This window comes from Electrophorus electricus, chromosome 6 (assembly GCF_013358815.1).
Source record: "Electrophorus electricus isolate fEleEle1 chromosome 6, fEleEle1.pri, whole genome shotgun sequence".
Taxonomy (NCBI): Eukaryota; Metazoa; Chordata; class Actinopteri; order Gymnotiformes; family Gymnotidae; genus Electrophorus; species Electrophorus electricus.
In genome coordinates, this window is record NC_049540.1 from 3209258 (window position 1) to 3234033 (window position 24776).

General features: G+C 39.9%; 1 protein-coding gene and 1 long non-coding RNA gene across 3 annotated transcripts; both read left to right on the forward strand.

Moving 5' to 3' along the window:
* The first annotated feature begins 323 nt into the window (after nt 1-323).
* LOC118241577 (ribonuclease-like 3) lies at nt 324-4960 on the forward strand. 2 transcript variants are annotated; one of them, XR_004776209.1, is made up of 2 exons: nt 324-410; nt 998-1055. XR_004776209.1 is itself a non-coding variant. In XM_035527452.1 (2 exons), exon 2 carries the CDS (start codon nt 4078-4080, stop codon nt 4567-4569), a length of 492 nt encoding a protein of 163 aa, XP_035383345.1. In that variant the 5' UTR covers nt 379-410; nt 4068-4077; the 3' UTR covers nt 4570-4960. The 2 variants fall into 2 exon arrangements, 1 of the variants encoding a protein (XP_035383345.1); XM_035527452.1 differs by lacking the exon at nt 998-1055 and adding an exon at nt 4068-4960 and having other exon boundaries at nt 379-410.
* An 11871-nt stretch (nt 4961-16831) lies between these two features.
* Nucleotides 16832-24424, forward strand: LOC118241597. Its single transcript, XR_004776226.1, has 3 exons — nt 16832-16884; nt 17471-17536; nt 24356-24424. It is a non-coding gene; the product is annotated as an uncharacterized LOC118241597 (long non-coding RNA).
* Nucleotides 24425-24776: the final 352 nt, after the last annotated feature.

Consider the following 24776-nt stretch of genomic DNA (forward strand, 5'->3'; position numbering starts at 1 on the left):
ATAAGGTACGGTGCTTTAGAAGTGACTTACGAAGGCAAAGAATCTACAGTCTGTTATTTCTATTCCTGGCCCTTCTCCTCTTCATTCATTCATTCATTCATTCATTCATTCATTCATTCACCCATCAAGTGTACTTGGTCTCTGTGTATACTGTTGGTCCTAAACATGCACGCCTGCTTGATGTTGTTCTGATATGTAACATTGTTAAGGTGTCTGGAGTATGTAGATGCCTGCTGTTAGCACCAGTACAGATACACCTTGTAGACCATCTGAGCTATTCTGCCCAATTAGCAGCAAAAGGGAGGTGACGTTAGTGTGTGGTTATAAAGGGACGTAGGTGATATGCGTACTGTGGAGAAAAGCAGTGAAGTTTGTTCTCACAGCTTTATTGCAGACCAATAACTGGAGAGGTGAGTAAAACTCTTCGGTGTCAACAACTTTGACATTCTACTTTATAAGACTCTTATTAGTGGCATTTTCAGCCATGAATGAACATGAGCAAGTTATATAAAATTTTTACATTTCTTTTTAATGTTTACTGGATTAACCAGACCATTTATTATAGTGTTGGAGGCATGATGATGTATTTTCAAACTTTGTTTTGCAATAGTTTGGAGAGGTTTACTAGAAACCCCAAACAAAAACTGCTTGTCAGGTCCATTTTTAGTACTGGAACAAAAAAAGGCTTTCCCTTTTATACAGTAACAAAGCATCAAAGGTGTAACTTGGCTGTAGGAAGTGCTGTGGAGAGGAATGTGGACTTGGTGAAACATTTCATTCAGCAGCACCCCAAATTCACATTCAAGTCCTCAGTACCAAGCTTCTGCATATACTAGTAACTAGTAAAAGTAGATTTACTGCTAATGGATTTATTAGTAGTATTATAACCTTGACATGGAGTTACTGTGTGTATAGTATAATGAGCATCATTTTAGTATGAGTCAGTATTACTGTAGGATTAATGCTTACTGTGAATCTTTTTCTCTTCTCTGGCTAGGCCCACACTCATTGCTTCACCACTTCAACATTTCCAACATTTCCAGCAGTACCATTAAGTATGTTCCAGTATTTCTTTCAATGATATCGATATAGCTAAATTATTAGTAGCTGATTATATTAGCGATTACTAACATATGAAGTAAAATACACTAGTGGGCAAACATTTTTGAACATGCCATTTTTCCAATTGTTATTGACATGTAAGCAGTTAAAGTCTCTGGAATAACCTAAGCAGTAAGATAAGCAGTAAACTGGGGTAAACCAGAGGTTTTTTAAAAAACAACAGTAAACTGAAAATTTATCTAAACTGTAAAATAAATGTAAAATTGATGTTAATGTAAAAAGTGAAGATAGAGAAGTTATTGCAAAAATTAGAAAAGACACTTGGTTGTGCAACACTACCAGTGGACTACTGAAGAATGAATGAACATCTTATGGACTGATGAATCAAAATGTGTAATCTTCAGTTCAGAATGCAGAGTTTTTGAATGTTGTCCAATAGGCTAAATGTTGGTTCCTCAGTGTGTATGACACCTGCTATCAAGCAGAGAAGAGAGAGTGTGATGATCTGGGGCTTGTTTGCTGGAGCAAAGGTCAGCACCATGTACAGAGTGTCTGGCATGCTGAAGCAGAAGGCCTCCCACAGCATCAGGCAGTCACATGCAGATCTCAGTTTCTAGAATTATTTTCTATCTGCAAAAGATGGATTTATTATTATTGCGGATGATAATTCGAAACTTTTGCTATCTTAATGAGTTATAACTTAACACTGGTGGGATTAGCAAGGAACACAGGCTTTCAAGGTCCCCCAGAAAAGATGTGACTCGCACATACAAGTGTTGAGGGCAGTAGTAGCTCAGTGGTTAAAGTGCTTGCTTTGTTGCTGGTTCAAGCCCCACCACTGCCAAATTATAACTGTTGGATCCCTGGACCAGACCCTGCACCCTCAATTATTCAAGTTGTACTCAGTAATAACTATAAATTGCTTTGGATTAAAATGTCTGCTAAATTCTGTAAATGTATGGGTTCAAGTTGGAGGTAGGAAGTCCAGTGTGCTATCTGTTGCACTGCAGAGGTTATAATTGATGACATTCATTTGTTATTGAATGTGAGCTTGAACGTCACATCCTAACAAGTGTTTCAATAATGTAACAGTACCAATGGATTTTGAGCTCAGGACTTCCTGTTTACCAGGCAGCTATTATGACCAGCTAAGCCACAGCACCCATTTGCTGAGGCTGAGTCATTGATGAGTGCTTTTACCTTCCACACCTCCAGCAAAGGCAAGTTTTCAGGTGAACCCAGTGCAGAAAAATTGTTGGACAAATGTACATTTTTCCAATTGTTATTGACATGTAAGCAGTTCAAGTCTTGTAAATAACCTAAGCAGCAAATCGGGCTAAACCAAAGGTTTTTTAAAAATTAACAGTAAACTGGAAATGGATCTAAACTGTAAAAATAAATGTAGTTATTGTTAATGTAAGAAGTCATTTTCAATCAGTAGTTAAAAATCTACAGTTGTTCTGCAGAAATGTATGTAAATTTAAACTTTGAAAGTTAATGCAAAGAATTCCTAAGGGTGAACCCCCTGACTTAGCTATCCTCTCTCTGTGTGAGAAAGCAGAAGTGATAAAGACTGGAATACTACATCCTTTAGGGCAGTGTTTGGACAATTCTGTACTGCAGCATTCGGTATGTCGCTATTGTAATAGCAAGAAAAATGAAATTAACAAAGGAAGACAGACAATTATAACCATTTAAAGTATAGGTCTTTCCTTTAGAGAAACTGAAAAGATATACACCATCAAAAGGCACTTGAAACCCACAACTTTGACAGGAAGAGGTCTGAAAAACAACAACAGAAACAGAAAACATGTTTCTGTGAGTCTACAGCTTGAATGATGGATGGCTCACAGGATGAGACCTTTAAACACTTGTTAAAAACTTAGCAAGTGCCATTTTCAGCTGTGAAGCTGTAGGTTTGACAGGTTAAGTGATGGTGAGTGTGTGTATGACACCTGCTGTCAAGCAGAGAAGAGAGAGGGTGATGATCTGGGGCTTGTCTGTTGGAGCAAAGGTCAGCACCGTGTACAGAGTGTCTGACATGCTGACACACACACACAGACCATCACAGATGTCCAGCCCAACGTTTTGGCAATCACTCACTAATTAAAAATGGCAGGGCATGCATCAGTGGGTCATCAGTGCTAAAGACGGTCACGATGAAAGACTCAGGACTTGAGCTACAGTAACGTGAACAAAAGCTCTGGTGCCTGCAGCAGTCTCTATTTAATTCTCAAAACGCAAAATGTTTCTGACACCAAGCATCTCTTTCACACAAAATAAGCTTTGGCCTGACTGACTTTTTAAAATATCCATCTACTGTTTTGCTTGCACTATTTCTAGTATGTAATTTGTACATGAAGTCTGGAATATTAAAACATAAGAATGCCTGTTTACTGTAGAAGAAAAGATGCTATGTGATTTCAGCTCCAGAAAAATAGACCCATATGGCATGAGTAAAACGAGTTATAGAGCAACAAAACTCTGTCAAGCCTACACAAGTATTCTTGGTTATTTGTCGCTACATGTGTGCCCTTATGTAAGTATATTGATTCTTCTACTCCCCTAAACCAAATATTGTATGTTCTGTGCTTATTGGACAGACTATCATGTTTCTCTTGAATGCATGAAGTAAGGATGCTATGAATTAAATCATATTTTCTGGATACTGCTAAAGAAACATCCAGCCTGGCTAAGTTGGATGTTATTACTGAGGAATAGTATATAAGGTATCTGTTAAGCAGATTGCAAAGGATAAAAAACTCATTTTAATCAGTTTAAGGACATTTATTCCAATACACAAAGAGAAGGAAAAGCTTCTTGCTGGGGGTTTTCTGGGAGGAGAATCTTAGATTTGTGGTCGTACAGCATCCAGCTCTTCGAGTCTACTCTGAAGCTTATTCTAATAAAATACCATAATGCCTGTTCCATTAACAAGTACAGGGAGCTGTTAATGTTATTTGTTGTTAATATCTTCCTATATTTTTCCCTCTTTCTCTCTCCAGAGCCGTTGTCATGGAGATACGTGGGTTTGCTGTAGGTTTGCTGTTGGCTTTGTCTGCCACCCTGTTGGTTGACACACAGACCACCGACGTGATGAGGCGCTACAAGCACTTTCTCAGACAGCATGTGATCGAGGACATGGAACTGAACCAGTGTGACCAAGTGATCAACAAGAGGAACATCAACAAATGCAACACCAACAACTGCAAAGAAATCAATACCTTCATCCTGGCCACAGATGAGCAGGTCAGGGCAGTTTGCAGTGATGGAGGCACACCTAAGGGTAGGAATCTGTACGAAAGCACCAAACGTTTTCCTTTAGTCATTTGCAAGTTAAAAAAGGGAGCCAGATGCCCCAAATGTGAGTATAATGGTAAAAAGAGCAGGCGAACCATTACAGTGGCTTGTGTCAAGGGCTGGCCTGTGCACTTTGAAGGCAGCAACATTGTTCTTGATTTATTCAAAGGAATTTTTGAAAGGGCTTTGATGATGCTATCTGGTTAAACATTAATGCAAATTCATTAAAGATATTGTAATGTTTGCCAGAACAGACGCTTTCCTCAAAACTAATGGCAAAATATGACATATACTGTGAACAATGTACATGAAACATAGATACTTAAAATGTAAACTAACACTTTATTCCATTGTATTACATGGCAGGGGTACATTTTCCACCTCCTGCCCCACCTGTTTATAACTAGAAAGCATATTGGCCCACAAGAAAACAACAATGTTTTAGGTAAAATTGTTTGCATCAACCACCTGCGGCTGCATTATCTCAAACTGATGAGGTTAAATTTGTCTTTAACTTGTCAAAATGTTTATAGTTTGAACATGATTAATCTTTTTCTTTTTTCTTTACTTATACTAAATAAAACATTTTTCACTTACATTTTCATGACTTAGTGCTTAAAATGCCTTTACCAGCCCACTACACTCTACCCCTGAGTATGGACCTGCTTCTCAGCCCACTGGTGGTCCATGGCCTGCAAGTTGAGGAACCCTGTTACAGTGTTGAACACTTATATTTTGTAATGGGAGGGCCTCATCCAAAGTAGAGGTGAACCCAGATCTCTTAGTGTGGCAGACCAGGGCAAATTAGGTGAGCCACCAACTGGTATCAGGACCAAAGAGCAGATCAGCTATGGAGCTCGAAAAACAAACAAAAGCAGAGTAAGGCAAAACACAGTAGACCCAACTATGGGCTTGCACCAGCTGGACCTGGGACCTGCAAGACCCCTGAAGGCCTGCAAGGTCATTAGGGGTTTAGGATGAGCAAAATGAGTTGTTTTTTCTATTTCCATTAATGGACATTTTACATTTTTATTATTTCAGGTTACATTGTATAAAAGTACTATTGGATTTGATTTTACTTCTGTGTTTTTCTTCTGTGTCACTGAGTGTGGCCCACAGTAAACTAATATTCACAGTCAGACACATGGAAGATGTGCCATGCACAACATATCACAGGGTACTATAGAATACTAGAGGAACGCATGCTTTTGAAATCACTTGTTATAGTCTGGGTAGTTACAGTATTTGATGTCACGGCCACACCGATGTCACGTGAGCAATCACTGTAAAAACTTCCTGCTATATCAAGAAGCTCAGTGTTTCATCATTGGCACATCGAGAAACATACAAAAACAAACAAAAACAATCAAAACAGGGACGGTGAACTACATCCCACTTCTGGTTACATATTGTAATATACAATGAAGACTGAAGAGAACAAGTCACACGTTCAAGAAAAGAACGTTTGAGGTAGGGCTCAGTGACAAGGACAGTCCCTCAAAAAAAATGACTGAGTTGATCATTATTAAAAAACTGTACCTTATAATTGCAATTAAAACTCTTTTTCTACCCAGATTATGTTTGTTTTTGGTCTGACGGGGAAATAATCCAAGTTTACTCTTTTTACATGATTATCTTTTGTATTTAATTTGTATTTAACATGTTGCGGTATCAGAGTACACATGCGTGAACATGAAAATCTGCTAAAAGAGACATGGAACTGGTTACTGAAGACATGGAGACATCGAACTGGACACTGGCAAGAACCTTTAATCACTGTTCTCTCTTAATCTCTCTCTGTTCCGGTCTCAACAGTTCTGTAAAAAGCTTCTCATGTACACATACATTTAAGAAATTAAAACATAAACAGAAAAATCGAAAAATCAAACCACACTTTTGCCTTGTGTGCTTTTTTTTACTTTAATCACATGTTTTTTGTATTGGACATTTTTAACAGGTTCTTTTACATTTTCTACCTTTAATAATGTTTAAAAAACTAGTCCCTGTTTGGTTAGAAATTCAGTACTGCTGAATCAATTGCATTCAATTAAGCTTCTCTCATTCTGAACTTGGATAAGTGTGACTTTGGAAAAGGGGAAGTCTCTTACTTAGGGAAGCTAGACACCAAGATACCGGTGACTCGGTCTTTTCTTCCACCCGACAACAAGCGTTGGACGCTTCCTTGGAATGGTGGGGTTTTACCACTGTTTGTAAGAATTTCTTGACTGTTGTAGCCCTCTAATCAGCTTGCTCCACAATAAGGAACATTTTGTATGTCCCCAACCGTGTCAGAATGATTTTGATGCTGTAAAGGCATTACTCTACCATACCCCCAGTTCTTGCTGCGCCTGATTACTCACATCCTTTTAAACGCAAAGTAGATAACAGCGGTATTGGGACTAGAGCAGTCAGTCCTCATTCAGGAGGACGCACACGGATCCTAACACCCTGATCGTTATTTTTCTAAAAGGTTTATTAAGCTCCTAACAGTGTCCAGCAGCATTGAAAAGGAAACACTTGCGCTGCAAAACTTGGAGGTCTACATTGCTGCAGTTCTCAGCTTCTCACAGTGTATAGCGATCATGATCCACTTGTCTTTCTTTAGCGTTTGGCCAACGCAAACCACCGGCTCATGCATTGGTTGCTCAGAATTCAAGGCTTCAGTCTTAATGTGCACAGTTTGCATAATGGACGGCTCACAGGATGACACCTTCAAACACTTGTTAAAAATGAACAATTCTCATTTTAAGTGTGATGATCTGGGGCTTGTTTGCTGGAGTAGAGTGTCTGGCATGGTCCATGCCATGTTTTTTTCCCTTTAATATTCCTTGGTGCTTTATTAGGTCACTTCAAACCAAATTTCACTTGCATACAGTCAGAATAGCTAAAGGTCTTTCAAGAAATTGCAGTTCTTTTTAATTTTTGTCACTTTTTATTCCAGACAAGACTTGTTGAGTGTTTGAGTAGGTGTGTTATGCTTTACTGTACTGTTCACTGACATGATTTAGTTGTATATATTAGAGTGTTGAGATTTATCTTAGCAGATACTGAGCTCCACTCATTTAAAGTCGCACAGCACACCAAGCAGTGGATTTTTCCATTTGCATTCTGAACGTAAATGCTCTTCTATTAGTCGTTAGCTGAGGGGGAGAAAATTAATTAGAAAGACAGGAAACATGATCACCATGAGAATACATCGAGCACAACGAGCTTCACAAACAACAGCAGATGAGAAGGGAGACCGAGAAAGAACGGAGAGAGTGCATGCACATGAATGAGTGAGCACCACATATTGTACTCAGGTCCACATCCACCAGGTGGGGAACTTCCACACTATTAACACTGAACTCGTGATGACATTAAGACTTAAAATAGTTCTTAAACACATAAACAAATAATTAAATGCAAAAAGTAGTTTGTTGTTAAATAAAGAGTAAGAAACTGCATCAGCCTTTCATGCCAGGAGGCCCTGATGAAGGCTGAGGAAGGTGACTGAGATGGGATGGCAGACTGGACAAATCACGATTTTTTCTCTGCTGTATCAGAGAATTTAGTTTGACGTTTAACATTTTCATGGTGTTGTCTCCGTGAGCACTGTGCACACGCATATGTATGTAAATGATAGGGGACTGAGGAAAACTAGAGAGAAGATGTACAGCTGTATGTGTCCAAGAAGGAGAATGTAACCCTTTTGGGGCTGAGTACATTTAATTAACACTCTTATCCAGAACAACTTACAATTTCAATCATGTTATGGAGGCGGGCAAGTGTAGTGTTAGGAGTCTTGCCCAAGGACTCTTACTGGTATAGCATAGAGCACTTGCCCAGTTCACCACACGAGGCAGCGTTATTTCAGTCCTGCTGTAATCCAGATTCAAATCTACTTATTTTCTAGTTTACAATTCCCCCCCCCATTTTTGAATTTTGTTTAAAAGATCAAGAGCATTTCTAAGAACATTTAGGTTGCCAGTACAGCAAGCACATGAAGTGTGTTAAATGACCAGAGGGTGAAAGGCGACATGAAGTCACGGTTTTGCTCAACACAATTATCTGATGAAATATTTTGCTGCCCTGTTTTGCCTTTAAGCATCAGACACAAATTCAATTTCTCAAAGAAAGAAATAAAGATAACAAACAAATAACCAAAGCGAGAAATCCGTTCGAAAATAATTCACGTGTAGACCACTCTTTCCGTACTGGATAGAAACGCAGTCGTGTCTACTTTCCTCCGCGATCAAAGGCGGACGCTCAAAGCGAGTCAGACCTGCCACGTTTAAATGACCGCGCGACTTACTAGTCTACACGTGAGCAGAATGCGTGTTTACATGCTTTCCCTTCGAGTTATGAGAGATGCTTGGAAAAAACAATACTTACCGTAAACAAGGCGTCAGAAATTTAGGATGCATAAACGAAACTTTTACAGTGGTGGACTTTCAACACCAAACCCACACCACCGAATAAATGACCTGTAGTGGATATTCAACACCTACAGGTTTACAAAAGCTCACATGACCACAAAGATTCGCACACATTGGAAATGTGAGCGGTGTTTATTGGTAAACCAATATGTTGATGACAATTATTTAACAGCTAAAACACTTAATAAACGTAAGTCTGTCAAAGCCTATGGGATATGTATGGAACATGAAAGACTCATAATTTGGAGAAAACTTGTTTTTTTTAATGAGATACCAGGGAACGTTCTCATGAGATAATGTAATAATTGTAAAATGTGTAATATAAAGTATAACTTAGTATCGTGTAATATACTTGTAATGAATGCACACACGTTGAATTGGATCCAGTTGCAGAAGTTTATTTTAGCAATCAAACTGATACGTTTAGTAAAACGGGTAAGCGTGGTCAGGTCGGTCCGAGGTCAATGCACAGGGTAGCGTTCAGGAGGTGTCCGAGGGGCAAGCAGGAGTCAGTAACCAGGAAAGCACACAGGATGAGGTACGCCACATGGGAACAATAATTTGCAGCGTGTGCACGGGGAAAGGAAGCTTATAAAGGGGTTGGTAATGAGGGGAATGGGAATTAGGTGTGTGCTAGAATTCCGGTGAGTCAGACCGAGGGTGTGTGCGAGTGGGCATGGCTGTGCGGGGCTGATGGTTGTTCCTGGGGTTCATAACAATACTATCCTATATTTATGACCTAGTATATTGTAAATATAGGATATCAAGTCTTAATTATGAAACACTTCATTATTATGAGACATTATATAATACTTACTGTCTTAAGAATATAATAAACTTTCTCTTTGTCTTAATAAATGTTTTAATTTTATGACCGGTGAAACCCATTAATTTGAGTCATATGATGAAAATTGTAAATAACCAAACGATGAGTGTGTAATCCATTCCTAACAAAACAAGGCATGGTCAACTTCATTCAGCACTAAATTAGGGTAGTATTTTGAATTAGTTTACAATGGTATTTTAAAGAGTAGAATATGAATTTCACATTTGCGTAATGTACTATGAAATGATATGGGGCTTTTTCATAATAAACGTTTGGTGGCAACAGTCACATCTCAGGACTGAATCAGCATCAACCGTGATTCTTCCTGTGGGTCACACATTTACTGTTGGACAAAATTGTTTTTGTACATCCCAAAGCGAAAACAGTTAAAAATGACGTGAACATCGAAAGGGAAAGAAAATCATGATCAGTGAGAAAAACAGTAACGCTGGCCTCTGAATCTGCCTGATAGATATATTTCTCACAATTTGGACATTCATCTCCTGAGATGTGTGTGTGTGGGTAGTAAATTTAACAGAACAGAATAGACAAAGTAACCACCTCACTTGTACATTAAGATCAAGGACGCTTTATTTAAAAGAGTAACTCATTCGACAATATAATCATCCTCATCAATGAATCTTCTGTGCTCTCTCTCTCCTCTAGACCCGCTAAGTCCTCCACACCTGCCCCGTGGCTAACAGAAACACTTCGCTACCACAGAAGAGAACTAAGGACTGCAGAGAGGAGGTGGAGGAAATCTCATATAGATTCAGATCTTAGCTCATACAAGTATCTCCTTTTCAAGTTCTCAATGGAAGTGACATCTGCAAAGTCATCCTACTACAGAGAGAAATTCGAATCATCATTATCTGATCCACGTAAGCTCTTCACTATTTTTTCTTCTCTCCTGAATCCTCCCTATCCCCCTCCTTCCTCATCTCTTACTCCGGAAGTTTTATCACCTTCTTTGAGGAGAAGGTTGCAGCAATCCACCAGTCCTTTTCCTCTGTTCCCACTCCTCCAACTAATGTGCATTCCCCAACATCCAACTCTCTGACTTCTTTTTCTTCTCTCTCCACAGATAAAATTCTTCAACTCCTGACTTCCAGCAATCCCACTACATGTCTGCTGGATCCGATTCCTTCTGCTCTGTTCCAGACAATCGCAAGAGGTCTGCTTCCTTTCATCTTTGCCATCATCAACAACTCCTTATCTTCTGGATACGCGCCTACTGCATTCAAAACCGCCAGGGTGGTACCAATTCTCAAGAAGGCCACACTTGACAGCTCCAGCGTTACCAACTACAGACCGGTATCACTTCTCTCTTTCCTCTCAAAAGCCCTTGAACGAGCAGTTTATCATCAATTTTCTCACCCAGAACCAGCTGCATGATCCCAATCAGTCTGGCTACAAACCGCCACATTCTGCAGAAATGGCCCTCATAGCGGTGACTGAGAAACTTCATGCCGCTAAAGCTGCCAAACAGTTATCTGTTTTGATTCTTCTAGACCTCTCAGCAGCCTTTGACACAGTGAACCACAACATTCTTCCCTCTGTTCTTTCCAGGCTTTGTGTGATTGGCTCTGCTTGGAGATGGTTTCAGTCCTATCTGGATGGATGGTCCTATCAGGTGACATGGAGAGGATCCACATCCAAACCATGTAGACTCTCCACTGGTGTTCCACAAGGCTCAGTATTGGGCTTCTCTCTCCCCTTCTCTTCTCTTTGTATACTCGTTCTCTTGGTGATGTAATATTTTCTCATGGTTTCTCCTACCACTGCTATGCCGATGACACTCAATTATTTCTTTCTTTTCCACCCTCTGACACGGAGGTCTCCAGACGTATCTCGGCATGCTTGACTGACATCGCGGCATGGATGACAGCCAACCACTTGAAGCTCAATCCCAGTAAAACTGAGCTTCTGTTCATCCCAGGTACTCCTAACCCTTACCATGACCTCACTGTTTCCTTTGAGAACTCCCTGGTATCACCATCCGAAGCTGCCCGTAGCCTGGGCGTAACTTTGGACAACCAGTTGTCATTCCCAACTAATGTTTCTAATCTAACCCAGTCTTGCAGATTCCTCCTTTGTAACATACGAAGGATTCGACCCTTTCTTTCATGGGAAGCTACCCAGGTGCTTGTGCAGTCTCTTGTGATCTCAAAGCTAGACTACTGCAACTCGCTACTTGCTGGTCTTCCTCTAAGAGCCATTAAACCTCTACAACTTGTCCAGAATGCAGCAGCACGACTGGTCTTCAATCTACCAAAGTTCGCACGTTAGTCCACTGCTGCGCTCCCTTCATTGGCTCCCTGTAGCTGCATGCATCAGATTTAAAACCTTGATGCTTGCCTACAAATCCAAAAATGGACCAGCCCCTTCATACATGTGGTCAATGGTCAAAGCCCGATCTGTACCTCGAGTACTTCGAACCTCAAGTGCAGCTCGGCTTGAAATACCTTGCTTCAGGTCTCATAGACGAGAAGCATCGAGACTATTTTCTGTCCTGGCTCCAAGATGGTGGAATGAACTCCCGGTTGCTGTCTGGACAGCAGAGTCCCTTGTAGTCTTCAAACGCAGACTGAAGTCCCATCTATTTGCAGAATATTTAAAGGACAACTGACACTTTAATATTTAAAGTACAGCTGACCTTATTGACTGGCTAATTTAGTACTTATTGTAGGGCATTATTTATGCTTTTTAACAAACTCTAGCACTTATTGTTTATAGCACTTATCACTGTTTAAGATAGACCTTATGTATTTTGCACTTCTAGGTATCAGCATTCATCCCTGTATTATACAGTATTCTAGTTCATTGGTATGTTTAATTCTAACCTACTATACTGTACTTGGATATATTCTATGAGTAAATGACAAAGCGCTTTTGTAAGTCACTCTGGATAAGAATGTCTGCTAAATACCGTAAATGTAAATGTAATGTAAATGTAAATGATGAAGAGTTAAAGAATAGTTAACACATTCTGTATGGTGACACTTGAGCTTTAGACTCTAATGCACAGCTGGTTTCTAAAACATTGGCTTTAAAGTCTTTATAATTTTTACCATGATTATTTTTGTTGTTATTTAGATGGGATGCACTATGAAGTGTGTACTGAACTCTATGGATTATGTCAATCAACTGAGGTGAAAGAGTGATTTTACTTATACTGTAGTGCTGATCCTGGTCAGCCTAATGAATAATACCAGTGAACACCAGACCCATCTCCATGGGAACATGTTGCAAGTGTGGGGTGCTGGGATATAAATTATTGTTATTTTGTTACGATTGTGTAAATGCAGTATCTCTACCATCCACTAGGGGGTGTAACACCAGCCACACACTTAGTCCCCGTGGTTTTCACCAGACCAGTAAGGAGCAGACTAAAATCCAGAATGAATAGCAAGAGTACTACTGCTGAAGAGTCCAAGTTTCATAATCATTCAGAGTAATTTATTCATAGTTGTAATTGCATCAATGTAAATTAAAATTGTGATAAAAATGTTAAGCCAAGGTGAATTAACAATATTGCTCCATTTAAAATATGACCATTTTAATTAAATTTATTTGCATTTCGCTTTTTACAACAGTCATTGTCATTAAGCATCTTTACAGAAATCCAGGTCCAGACACCTAAATTGGAAGCCAGAGACATCAGTGAGCAGAGGAAAACTCTCAGAATGAGGAAGACATCTTGAGAGGAACCAGGCTAAGATGGGTAACCCATCCTCCTCTGGGCCACACTGAGCACATCCTATATGACCTAAGCGACCATATGCAGCCTACTTAGAGCTACACTTGAAGTTAAAAAAGAACAAAGCACCTCTGGAGAGCTCAGAGTCTTCAGGGAAAATGGTAAACTGAGAGTTTAAAAGAAGAAGTTCTTCACTTCTTCAGCAGCGCTCCTCATTAAATAAGTTCTCATTTTCCATGCAGCTGATTCATTATTAAAATTTTTCTAAAACAACTGATTTTGGAATTGTAATGGTGTGGCCTGAGTTCCGAAGGGCATGGAGCAGGACGCACAGAGACGCGGGGGTGCACGTCTGCCCCGGTTCAGGTCATGCTACCCTCTCCAATGGTCCTCCTCTCGCCTGCCGCTCTAGGAGTGTCCCAGAGGTGGTTTGCCCCTCCAGACTCACTGGCGAGTCTGCTGAAGGGAAGGGACTCAGGCTTCAGCTCTGCCCATCGGAAATCTTGATGACTCCACCCAACCGCCCTCTTTCTGCTTGTTGTGTTGTTGTGGTGTGTTATATTTGTGTTACATAACACAAAACGGCACTCACATATAACATGAAGGAAGAACATGAATACATTAACAATGACAAGATGAACATGGTAAGCACTGTGTGCAGAGTGTCTGGCATGCTGAAGCAGAAGGCCTCCCACAGCATCAGGCAGTCACATGCAGATCTCAGTTTCTAGAATTATTTTCTATCTGCAAAAGATGGATTTATTATTATTGCGGATGATAATTCGAAACTTTTGCTATCTTAATGAGTTATAACTTAACACTGGTGGGATTAGCAAGGAACACAGGCTTTCAAGGTCCCCCAGAAAAGATGCGACTCGCACATACAAGTGTTGAGGGCAGTAGTAGCTCAGTGGTTAAAGTGCTTGCTTTGTTGCTGGTTCAAGCCCCACCACTGCCAAATTATGACTGTTGGACCCCTGAACCAGACCCTGCTCAGGACTTCCTGTTTACCAGGCAGGTACCAGCTAAGCCACAGCACCCATTTGCTGAGGCTGAATCATTGATGAGTGCTTTTACCTTCCACACCTCCAGCAAAGGCAAGTTTTCAGGTGAACCCAGTGCAGAAAAATTCATTTGGATGTTGGACAAATGTACATTTTTCCAATTGTTATTGACATGTAAGCAGTTCAAGTCTTGTGAATAACCTAAGCAGCAAATCGGGCTAAACCAAAGGTTTTTTAAAAATTAACAGTAAACTGGAAATGGATCTAAACTGTAAAAATAAATGTAAAGTTAATGTAAGAAGTCATTTTCGATCAGTAGTTAAAAACCTACAGTTGTTCTGCAGAAATGTATGTAAATTAAGCTTTGAAAGTTAATGCAAAGAATTCCTAAGGGTGAACCCCCTGACTTAGCTATCCTCTCTCTGTGTGAGAAAGCAGAGGTGATAAAGACTGGGTTACTACATCCTTTAGGGCAGTGTTTGGACAATACTGTACTGCAGCATTCGGTATTTATGTTGCTATTGTAATAGCAAGAAAAATGAAATTGACAAAGGAAGGCAGACAATTATAACCCTTTAAAGTATAGGTCTTTCCTTTAGAGAAACTGAAAAGACATACACCATCAAAAGACACTTGAAAACCACAGTGAGGAAGAGGTCTGACAGAAACAGAAACAGAAAACATGTTTCTGTGAGTCCATAGCTTGAATGATGGCTGGCTCACAGGATGAGACCTTCAAACACTTGTTAAAAACTTAGTAAGTGTCATTTTCAGCTGTGAAGCTGTAGGTCTGACAGGTTAAGTGATGGTGAGAAAGCCATCAGTGTGTATGACACCTGCTGTCAAGCAGAGAAGAGAGAGTGTGATGATCTGGGGCTTGTTTGCTGGAGCAAAGGTCAGCACCGTGTACAGAGTGTCTGGCATGTGGAAGCAGAAGGCCTACCACAGCATCGTGCAGTCACACGCAGTAGACTCTGTTCTCTGGATAGTGGTTCAGGGATTCATCACATTTTGTTAAACAAAACATTTCTATGATTCTATCTCAAATAGCTTTGTTTGTCCCCCACCAAGAAATTCCTGGGGGTGTTCCCCTCCACCTTCGGAGTGGACACGGGCTTCAGTCACGGTCCTCTCCCCAATCTCCTGGTATCCAGGCGGCAGGGCGGGGGTGCCTACGCACCTCCCGCTATGAAGTCTGTCTTTAGCCAAGGGAGCTGGCATCCTGTGGTGGTTGGGCATTCTGTAATGGTGTGGCCCGAGTGCCGAAGGGTGTGGAGAAGCACGCACAGACTTCCTCGACCTGGACGAACATTTATTTACATAACACAAAACGGCACTCACATATAACACGAAGGAAGAACACGAATACATTAACAACGACGAGATGAACATGTACAATAACGACACCAACATTTATCTCAACCCGCTATATTAACAATGACCAACACACTGCACTCAATGACAAGGGTTTATACACATAAAGACAAACAAGGTGCAGGTGTGTGCAGGTGTTGTTACAAACAACAACTCTCCCACTGCACGTGGCGGGCCAAACCATGTGACCCGCAGGAGGTGAGCATTCCGTGACAGGAAAGTGTTGCCATGGAAATTGTGACAACATTTGGATGGACCTTTTAGGCATCTGACAATGCTATAATCGTTTATAAGGAAGGTTGAATATTTTGCTATGCAGGATGAGGTTTCTCAGACTGCCACACCAATCACATCACTGTAGAAACAATCCACTTTTTAATGATCATTTTCCTGTATAATGTTAACGGTAGTCAGTATGCTCTTCAAGACCTCTGGATCTTAGCCAGAGAAAAGGTGCAAGTCTGTCGTCAGGCTGTCAGTCGAAAACACAAGGGTGTGTTTAAACAAAAGAAACGGGAGACAGTAAGAGGAGAGAAGGGGGAGATTAGGGCTCAGAGAACCCAGAGAGAATGTTGTCACCTCCAGTCCTTGGCTTTTCGTGAACTGCGTGGTCCATCTCTGTTACCCATGCAGCCAGTACAGGAATACTGGACTGTCTCAGCACTCTCTAATCTATTCTCTTCTGGGCACGCCAGTCAAACCTGTCTGCAAATGACAAGATCATCTTTTACTGGCCCAATACAATATGATAATAAATTAATCTTATTTCAGATATAAAAATACTATAAATTGAATTGAGATGTTTCCAGAATGAGGTATGGTGCTATAGAAGTGACTTACAAAGGCAAAGAATCTACAGTCTGTTATTTCTATTCCTGGCCCTTCTCCTATTCATTCATTCAGTCATTCACCCATCAAGTGTACTTGGTCTCTGTGTATACTGTTGGTCCTAAACATGCATGCCTGCTTGATGTTGTTCTGATATGTAACATTGTTAAGGTGTCTATAGTATATAGGTGCCTGCTGTTAGCACCAGAACAGATACACCTTGTAGACCATCTGAGTTATTCTGCCCTATTAGCAGCAAAAAGGAGGTGACGTTAGTGTGTGGTTATAAAGGGACGTAGGTGATATGCGTACTGTGGAGAAAAGCAGTGAAGTTTGTTCTCACAGCTTTACTGCAGACCACTAACTGGAGAGGTGAGTAAAACTCCTCAGTGTCAACAACCTTGACATTCTACTTTATACGACTCTTATTAGTGGAATTTTCAACCATGAATGAACATGAGCAAGTTATATACATTTTTTTATTTTTTTTTAATGTTTACTGGATTAACCAGACCATTTATTATAGTGTTGGAGGCATGATGATGTATTTTCAAACTTTGTTTTGCAATAGTTTGGAGAGGTTTACTAGAAACCCCAAACAAAAACTGCTTGTCAGGTCCATTTTTAGTACTGAAACAAAAAAAGGCTTTCCCTTTTATACAGTAACAAAGCATCAAAGGTGTAACTTGGCTGTGGGAAGTGCTGTGGAGAGGAATGTGGACTTGGTGAAACATTTCATTCAGCAGCACCCAAAATTCACATTCAAGTCCTCAGTACCAAGCTTCTGCATATACTAGTAACTAGTAAAAGTAGATTTACTGCTAATGGATTTATTAGTAGTATTATAACCTTGACATGGAGTTACTGTGTGTATAGTATAATGAGCATCATTTTAGTATGAGTCAGTATTACTGTAGGATTAATGCTTACTGTGAATCTTTTTCTCTTCTCTGGCTAGGCCCACACTCATTGCTTCACCACTTCAACATTGTGATTTTTCCAACATTTCCAGCAGTACCATTAAGTATGTTCCAGTATTTCTTTCAATGATATCGATATAGCTAAATTATTAGTAGCCGATTATATTAGCGATTACTAACATATGAAGTAAAATACACTAGTGGTCAAACATTTTCGAACATGCCATTTTTCCACTTGTTATTGACATGTAAGCAGTTAAAGTCTCTGGAATAACCTATGCAGTAAGGTAAGCAGTAAACTGGGGTAAACCAAATGTTTTTTAAAAAATAACAGTAAACTGAAAATGTATCTAAACTGAAAAAATAAATGTAAAATTAATGTTAATGTAAAAAGTGAAGATAGAGAAGTTATTGCAAAAATTAGACAAGGCACTTGGATATGCAGCACTACCAGTGGACTACTGAAGAATGAATGAACATCTTATGGACTGATGAATCAAAATTTGGAATTTTTGATTCAGAATGCAAAGTTTTTGAATCTTGTCGAATAGGCCAAATGCGGGTTCCTCAGTGTGTATGACACCCACTGACAAGCAGAGAGCAGACAGTGTGATGATCTGGGGCTTGTTTGCTGGAGCAAAGGTCAGCACCGTGTACAGAGTGTCTGGCATGCTGAAGCAGAAGGCCTCCCACAGCATCATGCAGTCACAGGCAGTAGCCTTTGTTCTTTGGTTAGTGGTTCAGGGATTCATCAGATTTTGTTAAACAGAACAATTCTATGATTCTATGATTCTTTTTCAAAATAATAGCTCAAATAGCTTTGATGTTTTAGGACTTTAAATTCAGAGTAAACAGAGACAATAAACTGCTAAAGAAAAACAAAACAAAAACAGGGAAAATTAGGGTGTTCGTAAACCTTTGATAGGTTTCTGGAGAAAGGGTTTACAGTACTACAGCACTGCTGTTCTGTAGTTTACCATACCAAATACCCATAACAATACAAATAGATGAAGATGAACTATTCCTGATTGGTTGACACATCTGGCCTGTGTTAAAATGTGATTTATTTGCTTATAGAGCCGAGCACAGTCACAGGGTTGTTGTTTTTTTCTCAAAAGAACTATTTTAGCAATCAAGATACCCCACAGAAAACTACAGTAGGGAACTCCATTTCCCAGAGCAGCTGAGTGACCTGTCACAAATCAATTACAGCCAATCAGGAAACCTTAAGCAGATCATCTATGTTCAAAATAGTCTACTACATTGTTACAATGTAGGCAGTAGAGCTGTAGATACAATTTGCTTGATCTGTAGGATTAATGCTTACCGTGAATCTATTTCTCTTCTCTGGCGAGGCCCACACTCATGGCTTCACGACTTAAACAATGTGATTTTTCCAACGCTTCCAGCAGTACAATTAAGTATGTTTCTGTATTCCTTAAAATGTTTTCAATATAGCTCAATTATTAGTAGCTGATTATATTAGCGATTACTAACATATGAAGTAAAATACACTAGTGGTCAAACATTTTTGAACACGCCATTTTTCCAGTTGTTATTGACATGTAAGCAGTTAAAGTCTCGTCGTCACGGAACGCTCGCCTCCCGCGAGGCACGTGGTTTGGCCAGCCACGTGCAGTGGGAGGACCTTCGTTAGTGGCCACGCCTGCGCACACCTGCGCCTCGTTCCATCTGTGCGTATGTAAACCCACGTCAGGGTGTGCAGCGTCCTTGGTCATTGTCGACGCGACGTGTTGTTGATGGTGGTGTTAAACGTTATGCTCGTCGTCGTTGTTAGATGTGTATGTGTTTATCGTGTTCGTTTAATGTTAATCGTTTCATGTTCTTTGATTGTAAACACATGTAAGTGCTATTGTCTTTAAATGTTAATAAATGTTTGTCCCCGTCGTTGGACCCTGTGCGTCCTGCCCCTCGCCCTACGGCACTTGGGCCACCTCGCGTTACACTCGTGAATAACCTAAGCAGTAAACTGGGGTAAACCAAAAGTTTTTTAAAAATTTACAGTAAACTGCAAATGTATCTAAATTGTAAAAATACATTTAATGTTAATGTAAGAAGTCCTTTTCAGTCAGCAGTTAACAACCTACAGTTCTGCAGAAATGTATGTAAATTAAGCTTTGAAAGTTACCTCCAGCAAAGGCAAGTTTTCAGGTGAACCCAGTGCAGAAAAATTCATTTGGATGTTGGACAAATGTACATTTTTCCAATTGTTATTGACATGTAAGCAGTTCAAGTCTTGTGAATAACCTAAGCAGCAAATCGGGCTAAACCAAAGGTTTTTTAAAAATTAACAGTAAACTGGAAATGGATCTAAACTGTAAAAATAAATGTAAAGTTAATGTTAATGTAAGAAGTCATTTTCGATCAGTAGTTAAAAACCTACAGTTGTTCTGCAGAAATGTATGTAAATTAAGCTTTGAAAGTTAATGCAAAGAATTCCTAAGGGTGAACCCCCTGACTTAGCTATCCTCTCTCTGTGTGAGAAAGCGGAGGTGATAAAGACTGGGTTACTACATCCTTTAGGGCAGTGTTTGGACAATACTGTACTGCAGAATTTGGTATGTATGTTGCTATTGTAATAGCAAGAAAAATGAAATTGACAAAGGAAGACAGACAATTATAACCCTTTAAAGTATAGGTCTTTCCTTTAGAGAAACTGAATAGACACACACCATCAAAAGACATTTGAAAACCATAGTAAACTTTGAGAGGAAGAGATCTGACAGACCACAACAGAAACAGAAAACATGTTTCTGTGAGTTCACAGCTTGCATGATGGATGGCTCACAGGATGAGACCTTCAAACACTTGTTAAAAACTTAGCAAGTGTCATTTTCAGCTGTGAGGCTGTAGGTCTGACAGGTTAAGTGATGGTGAGAAAGCCATCAGTGTGTATGACACCTGCTGTCAAGCAAAGAAGAAAGAGTGTGATGATCTGGGGCTTGTTTGCTGGAGCAAAGGTCAGCACCATGTAAAGAGTGTCTGGCATGCTGAACCAGAAGACCTACCACAGCATCATGCACTCACATGCAGTAGACTCTGTTCTCTGGATAGTGGTTCAGGAATTCATCACATTTTGTTAAACAGAACAATTCTATGATTCTATTTCATCTCAAATAGCTTTGTTGTTTTACACTTTAAATTCAGAATAAACAGAGACAATAAACTGCATAAATGTAAATAAAAACAGGAAACATTTGAGTGATTGAAAACTTTATGAGGTCATCATGGGGTCCAGGAGCTGCACAACGGTAGGAAAGCCTTGTGGTCAACACCTTGAGCAGGATCCCCATGACCGTTCCCCAGGAATCCCCTGATCCATCATTACTATGGAAAACTAATCCACCAGGTTCTCTGCTTGCTTCACATTTGACTTTTGATACAATCTTTGAGGCAGAAAACACCAAACTCTAGTTTTCTCTTCCTTCATCCTCCTTACTAGTCATGAATTCATTTCTAAAATGCTGATTTGATGTGGCTGAAAAATGTCTCAATTTGCATGTCATTCCACAAATATAATTCCAGTTCAACAAATTCAATTCAGATTCAAATTAGGCCTTTACCTGCAAAAACCACTGTGTATGGATTCCCAGAGAGTACTTATTCTGATCAAGGAGTGAGTTTTGAAAGCTAGCTGGTTGGTGAACTCCTCTGAGAATTGAGAATAAGAAAATCCCAAACAACCCTTTACCACCTTATGGGGAACGGCAGTGCTGAATGTTTCAACAGGACCCTTGGTAATATGATCCGAGCTCTTAGCTGCAACAAGATGCCTTGACTGGCCTAGATTGCAGACACTTACTTTCATGTACAACCATACTATACATGAGATGACAGGGTACGCCCCTCTTTATGATATCTCTTTAGGATATCTCTTTTGTATACTTTTGTGACATCTTTAAAACAAGCCAGATGTATGCGGATAGCCGAGATTCCTTTTTTTGCTTTGCCTCACAATTTCAGCTTCCTGCGAGTCAGTTGCACAGCTTTGATGTTGCACTTTTTGACCCTCCTGCTTCCCGTACTCTGGGATACAAGTATTGCCAGGGTGAAAATCTACAGCTGATAACATATATTACAGTAGTGAGAGTTAATGTTTGTATGCAAAGAATAAACAGAGAGAGAGAGAGAGAGAGAGAGAGAGAGAGAGAGAGAAAGAGAGAGAGAGTCATCTCATTGTCCTTCATGTCCCCCATGTCCTTACTCTGACACACACACAGACCATCACAGATGTCCAGCCCAACGTTTTGGCAATCACTCACTAATTAAAAATGGCAGGGCATGCATCAGTGGATCATCAGTGCCAAAGACGGTCACGATGAAAGACTCAGGACTTGAGCTACAGTAACATGAACAAAAGCTCTGGTACCTGCAGCAGTCTCTATTTGCACCTGGCAAAAATTCTAAAAAACGTGAAATGTTTCTGACACCAAGCATCTCTTTCACACAAAATAAGCTTTGGCCTGACTGACTTTTTAAAATATCCTTCTGCTGTTTTGCTTGCACTATTTCTAGTACGTAATTTGTACATGAAGTCTGGATTATTAAAACATAAGAATGCCTGTTTACTGTAGAAGAAAAGACGCTATGTGAAAATAGACCTATATGGCATGAGTAAAACGAATTATAAAGCAACAAAACTCTGCCAAGCCTACACAAGTATTCTTGGTTATGTGTCTCTACATGTGTATTATTTAATGATTCTTCTACCCCCCTAAACCAAATATGGTATGTTCTGTGCTTATTGGACAGACTATCATGTTTCTCTTGAATGCATGAATTAAGGATGCTACGAATGAAATAATATTTTCCTGATACTGCTAAAGGAACATCCATCCTGGCTAAGTTGGATGTTATTACTGAGGAATAGTATATAAGGTATCTGTTAAGCAGATTGCAAAGGATAAAAAGCTCATTTTAATCAGTTTAAGGACATTTTTTCCAATACACAAAGAGAAGGAAAAGCTTCTTGCTGGGGGATTTCTGGGAGGAGAATCTTAGATTTGTGGTCGTACAGCATCCAGCTCTTCGAGTCTACTCTGAAGCTTATTCTAATAAAATACCATAATGCCTGTTCCATTAACAAGTACAGCGAGCTGTTAATGTTATTTGTTGTTAATATCTTCCAATATTTTTCCCTCTTTCTCTCTCCAGAGCCGTTGTCATGGAGATACATGGGTTTGCTCTAGGTTTGCTGTTGGCTTTGTCTGCCACCCTGTCGGTCGACGCCCAGCCCGCCAACGTGAAGAGGCGCTACAAGCACTTTCTCAGACAGCATGTGATCGAGGACATGGAAATGCACCAGTGTGACCAAGTGATCAAAGAGAGGCACATCACATCACGCAACATCAATAAATGCAAAGAAATCAACACCTTCATCTTGGCCTCAAAGGAACAAGTTACCGCAGTTTGCAAGGACACAAATAAGCATCGGAAACTTTACAAAAGCACCAAACGTTTTGATTTAGTCATTTGCAAGTTGAAAAGTGGAGTCAAATGCCCCCCATGTGTGTATAATGGTAAAAACAGCAGCAAAACCATTATAGTGGCTTGTAAGAGGGGCTGGCCTGTGCACTTTCAATGCAGCAACATTGTTCTGGATTTATTCAAAGGACTTTTTCAAAGGGCTTTGATGATGCTATCTGGTTATAATGCCAATTCAGTAAAGATATTGTAATGTTTGCCAGAAAAGGCACTTTCCTCAAAACTAATGGCAAAATATGACACATACTGTGAACAATGTACATGTAACACAGATGTTTAAAAGGTAAACTAAGATTTTATTCCATTGTATTACAGGGCAGGGGTACATTTTCCACCTCCTGCCCCACCTGTTTATAACCAGAAAGCATATTGGCCCACAAGAAAACAACAATTTTTTAGGTAAAATTGTTTGCATCAGCCACCTGCGGCTGCATTATCTCAAACTGATTAATTTGCCTTTGACTTGCCATAATGTTTATAGTTTGAACATGATTGATCTCTTTTTTTTAATTTTGTTTTTACTTATACTAACTAAATATTTTTTCACTTACATTTTCATGACTTAGTGCTTAAAATGCCTTTACCAGCCCACTACACACTACCACCTCCCCCTGAGTATAAACCTGCTTCTCAGCCCACTGGTGCTCCATGGCCTGCAGGTTGAGAAACCCTGTTACAGTGTTGAACACTTATATTTTGTAATGGGAGTGCCTCACCCAAAGTAGAGGTGAACCCAGATCTCTGAGTGTGGCAGACCAGGGCAAATTAGATGAGGAACCAACTGGTATCAGGACCAAAGAGCAGATCAGCTATGGAGCTCGAAAAACAAACAAAAGCAGAGTAAGGCAAAACACAGTAGACCCAACTATGGGCTTGCACCAGCTGGACCTGGGACCTGCAAGACCCCTGAAGGCCTGCAAGGTCATTAGGGGTTTAGGATGAGCAAAATGAATTGTTTTTTCTATTTACATTAAAGTAAATTTTACATTTTTATTATTACAGGTTACATTGTATAAAAGTACTATTGGATTTGATTTTACTTCTGTGTTTTTCTTCTGTGTCACTGAGTGTGGGCCACGGTAGCCTCCGTTCTCTGCCTAGTGTTTCAGGGATTCTTCACATTTTGTTAAACAGAACAATTCTATGATTCTTTTTAATCTCAAAAAGCTTTATTGTTCTACACTTTAAATTCAGAGTAAACAGAGACAATAAACTGCTAAAATATAAATAAAAACAAGGAAAATGAGGGAGTTTGTAAACTTTTGACAGGTTTATGGAGAAAGGGTTTACAGTACTACAGCACTGCTGTTCTGTAGTTTACCATACCAAATACCCATAACAATACAAATAGATGAAGATGAACTATTCACAAGTCTTATTGCTGACATGGTGCTGCTGGTATCAGCTTCTCTCTCCAGATTCATCACCATGGAGATGCGTTGGTCAGCTCTGACCCTGCTGCTGGTTCTGTGTGCCATCCCATACACTGATGCTCAGACGGAAGAAGAATTCATCAGAAAGCATATTAGACCTCATAATCTGCTGAAAAAGAGCTGTAATGAAAGCATGAAAGAAATCAACGGCAGAGGAAATTGCAAACCGATCAATACCTTCATACTGGATAAGATTAACAATGTGAGGCAAGTGTGCAGGAATGGCAGATATTTGGGCAGACGTCTGTGGTATAATAATTATTATAAATATTATGAAAGCAACCAGAACTTTAATATAGTTGGTTGCACCTTAATCAGAAATTCAGAACCACCCATATGTGGTTGCATGCATAGAAATGGAAGCGAGCACATTTTTGTAGCATGTGACCAAAACAACAGACCAGTG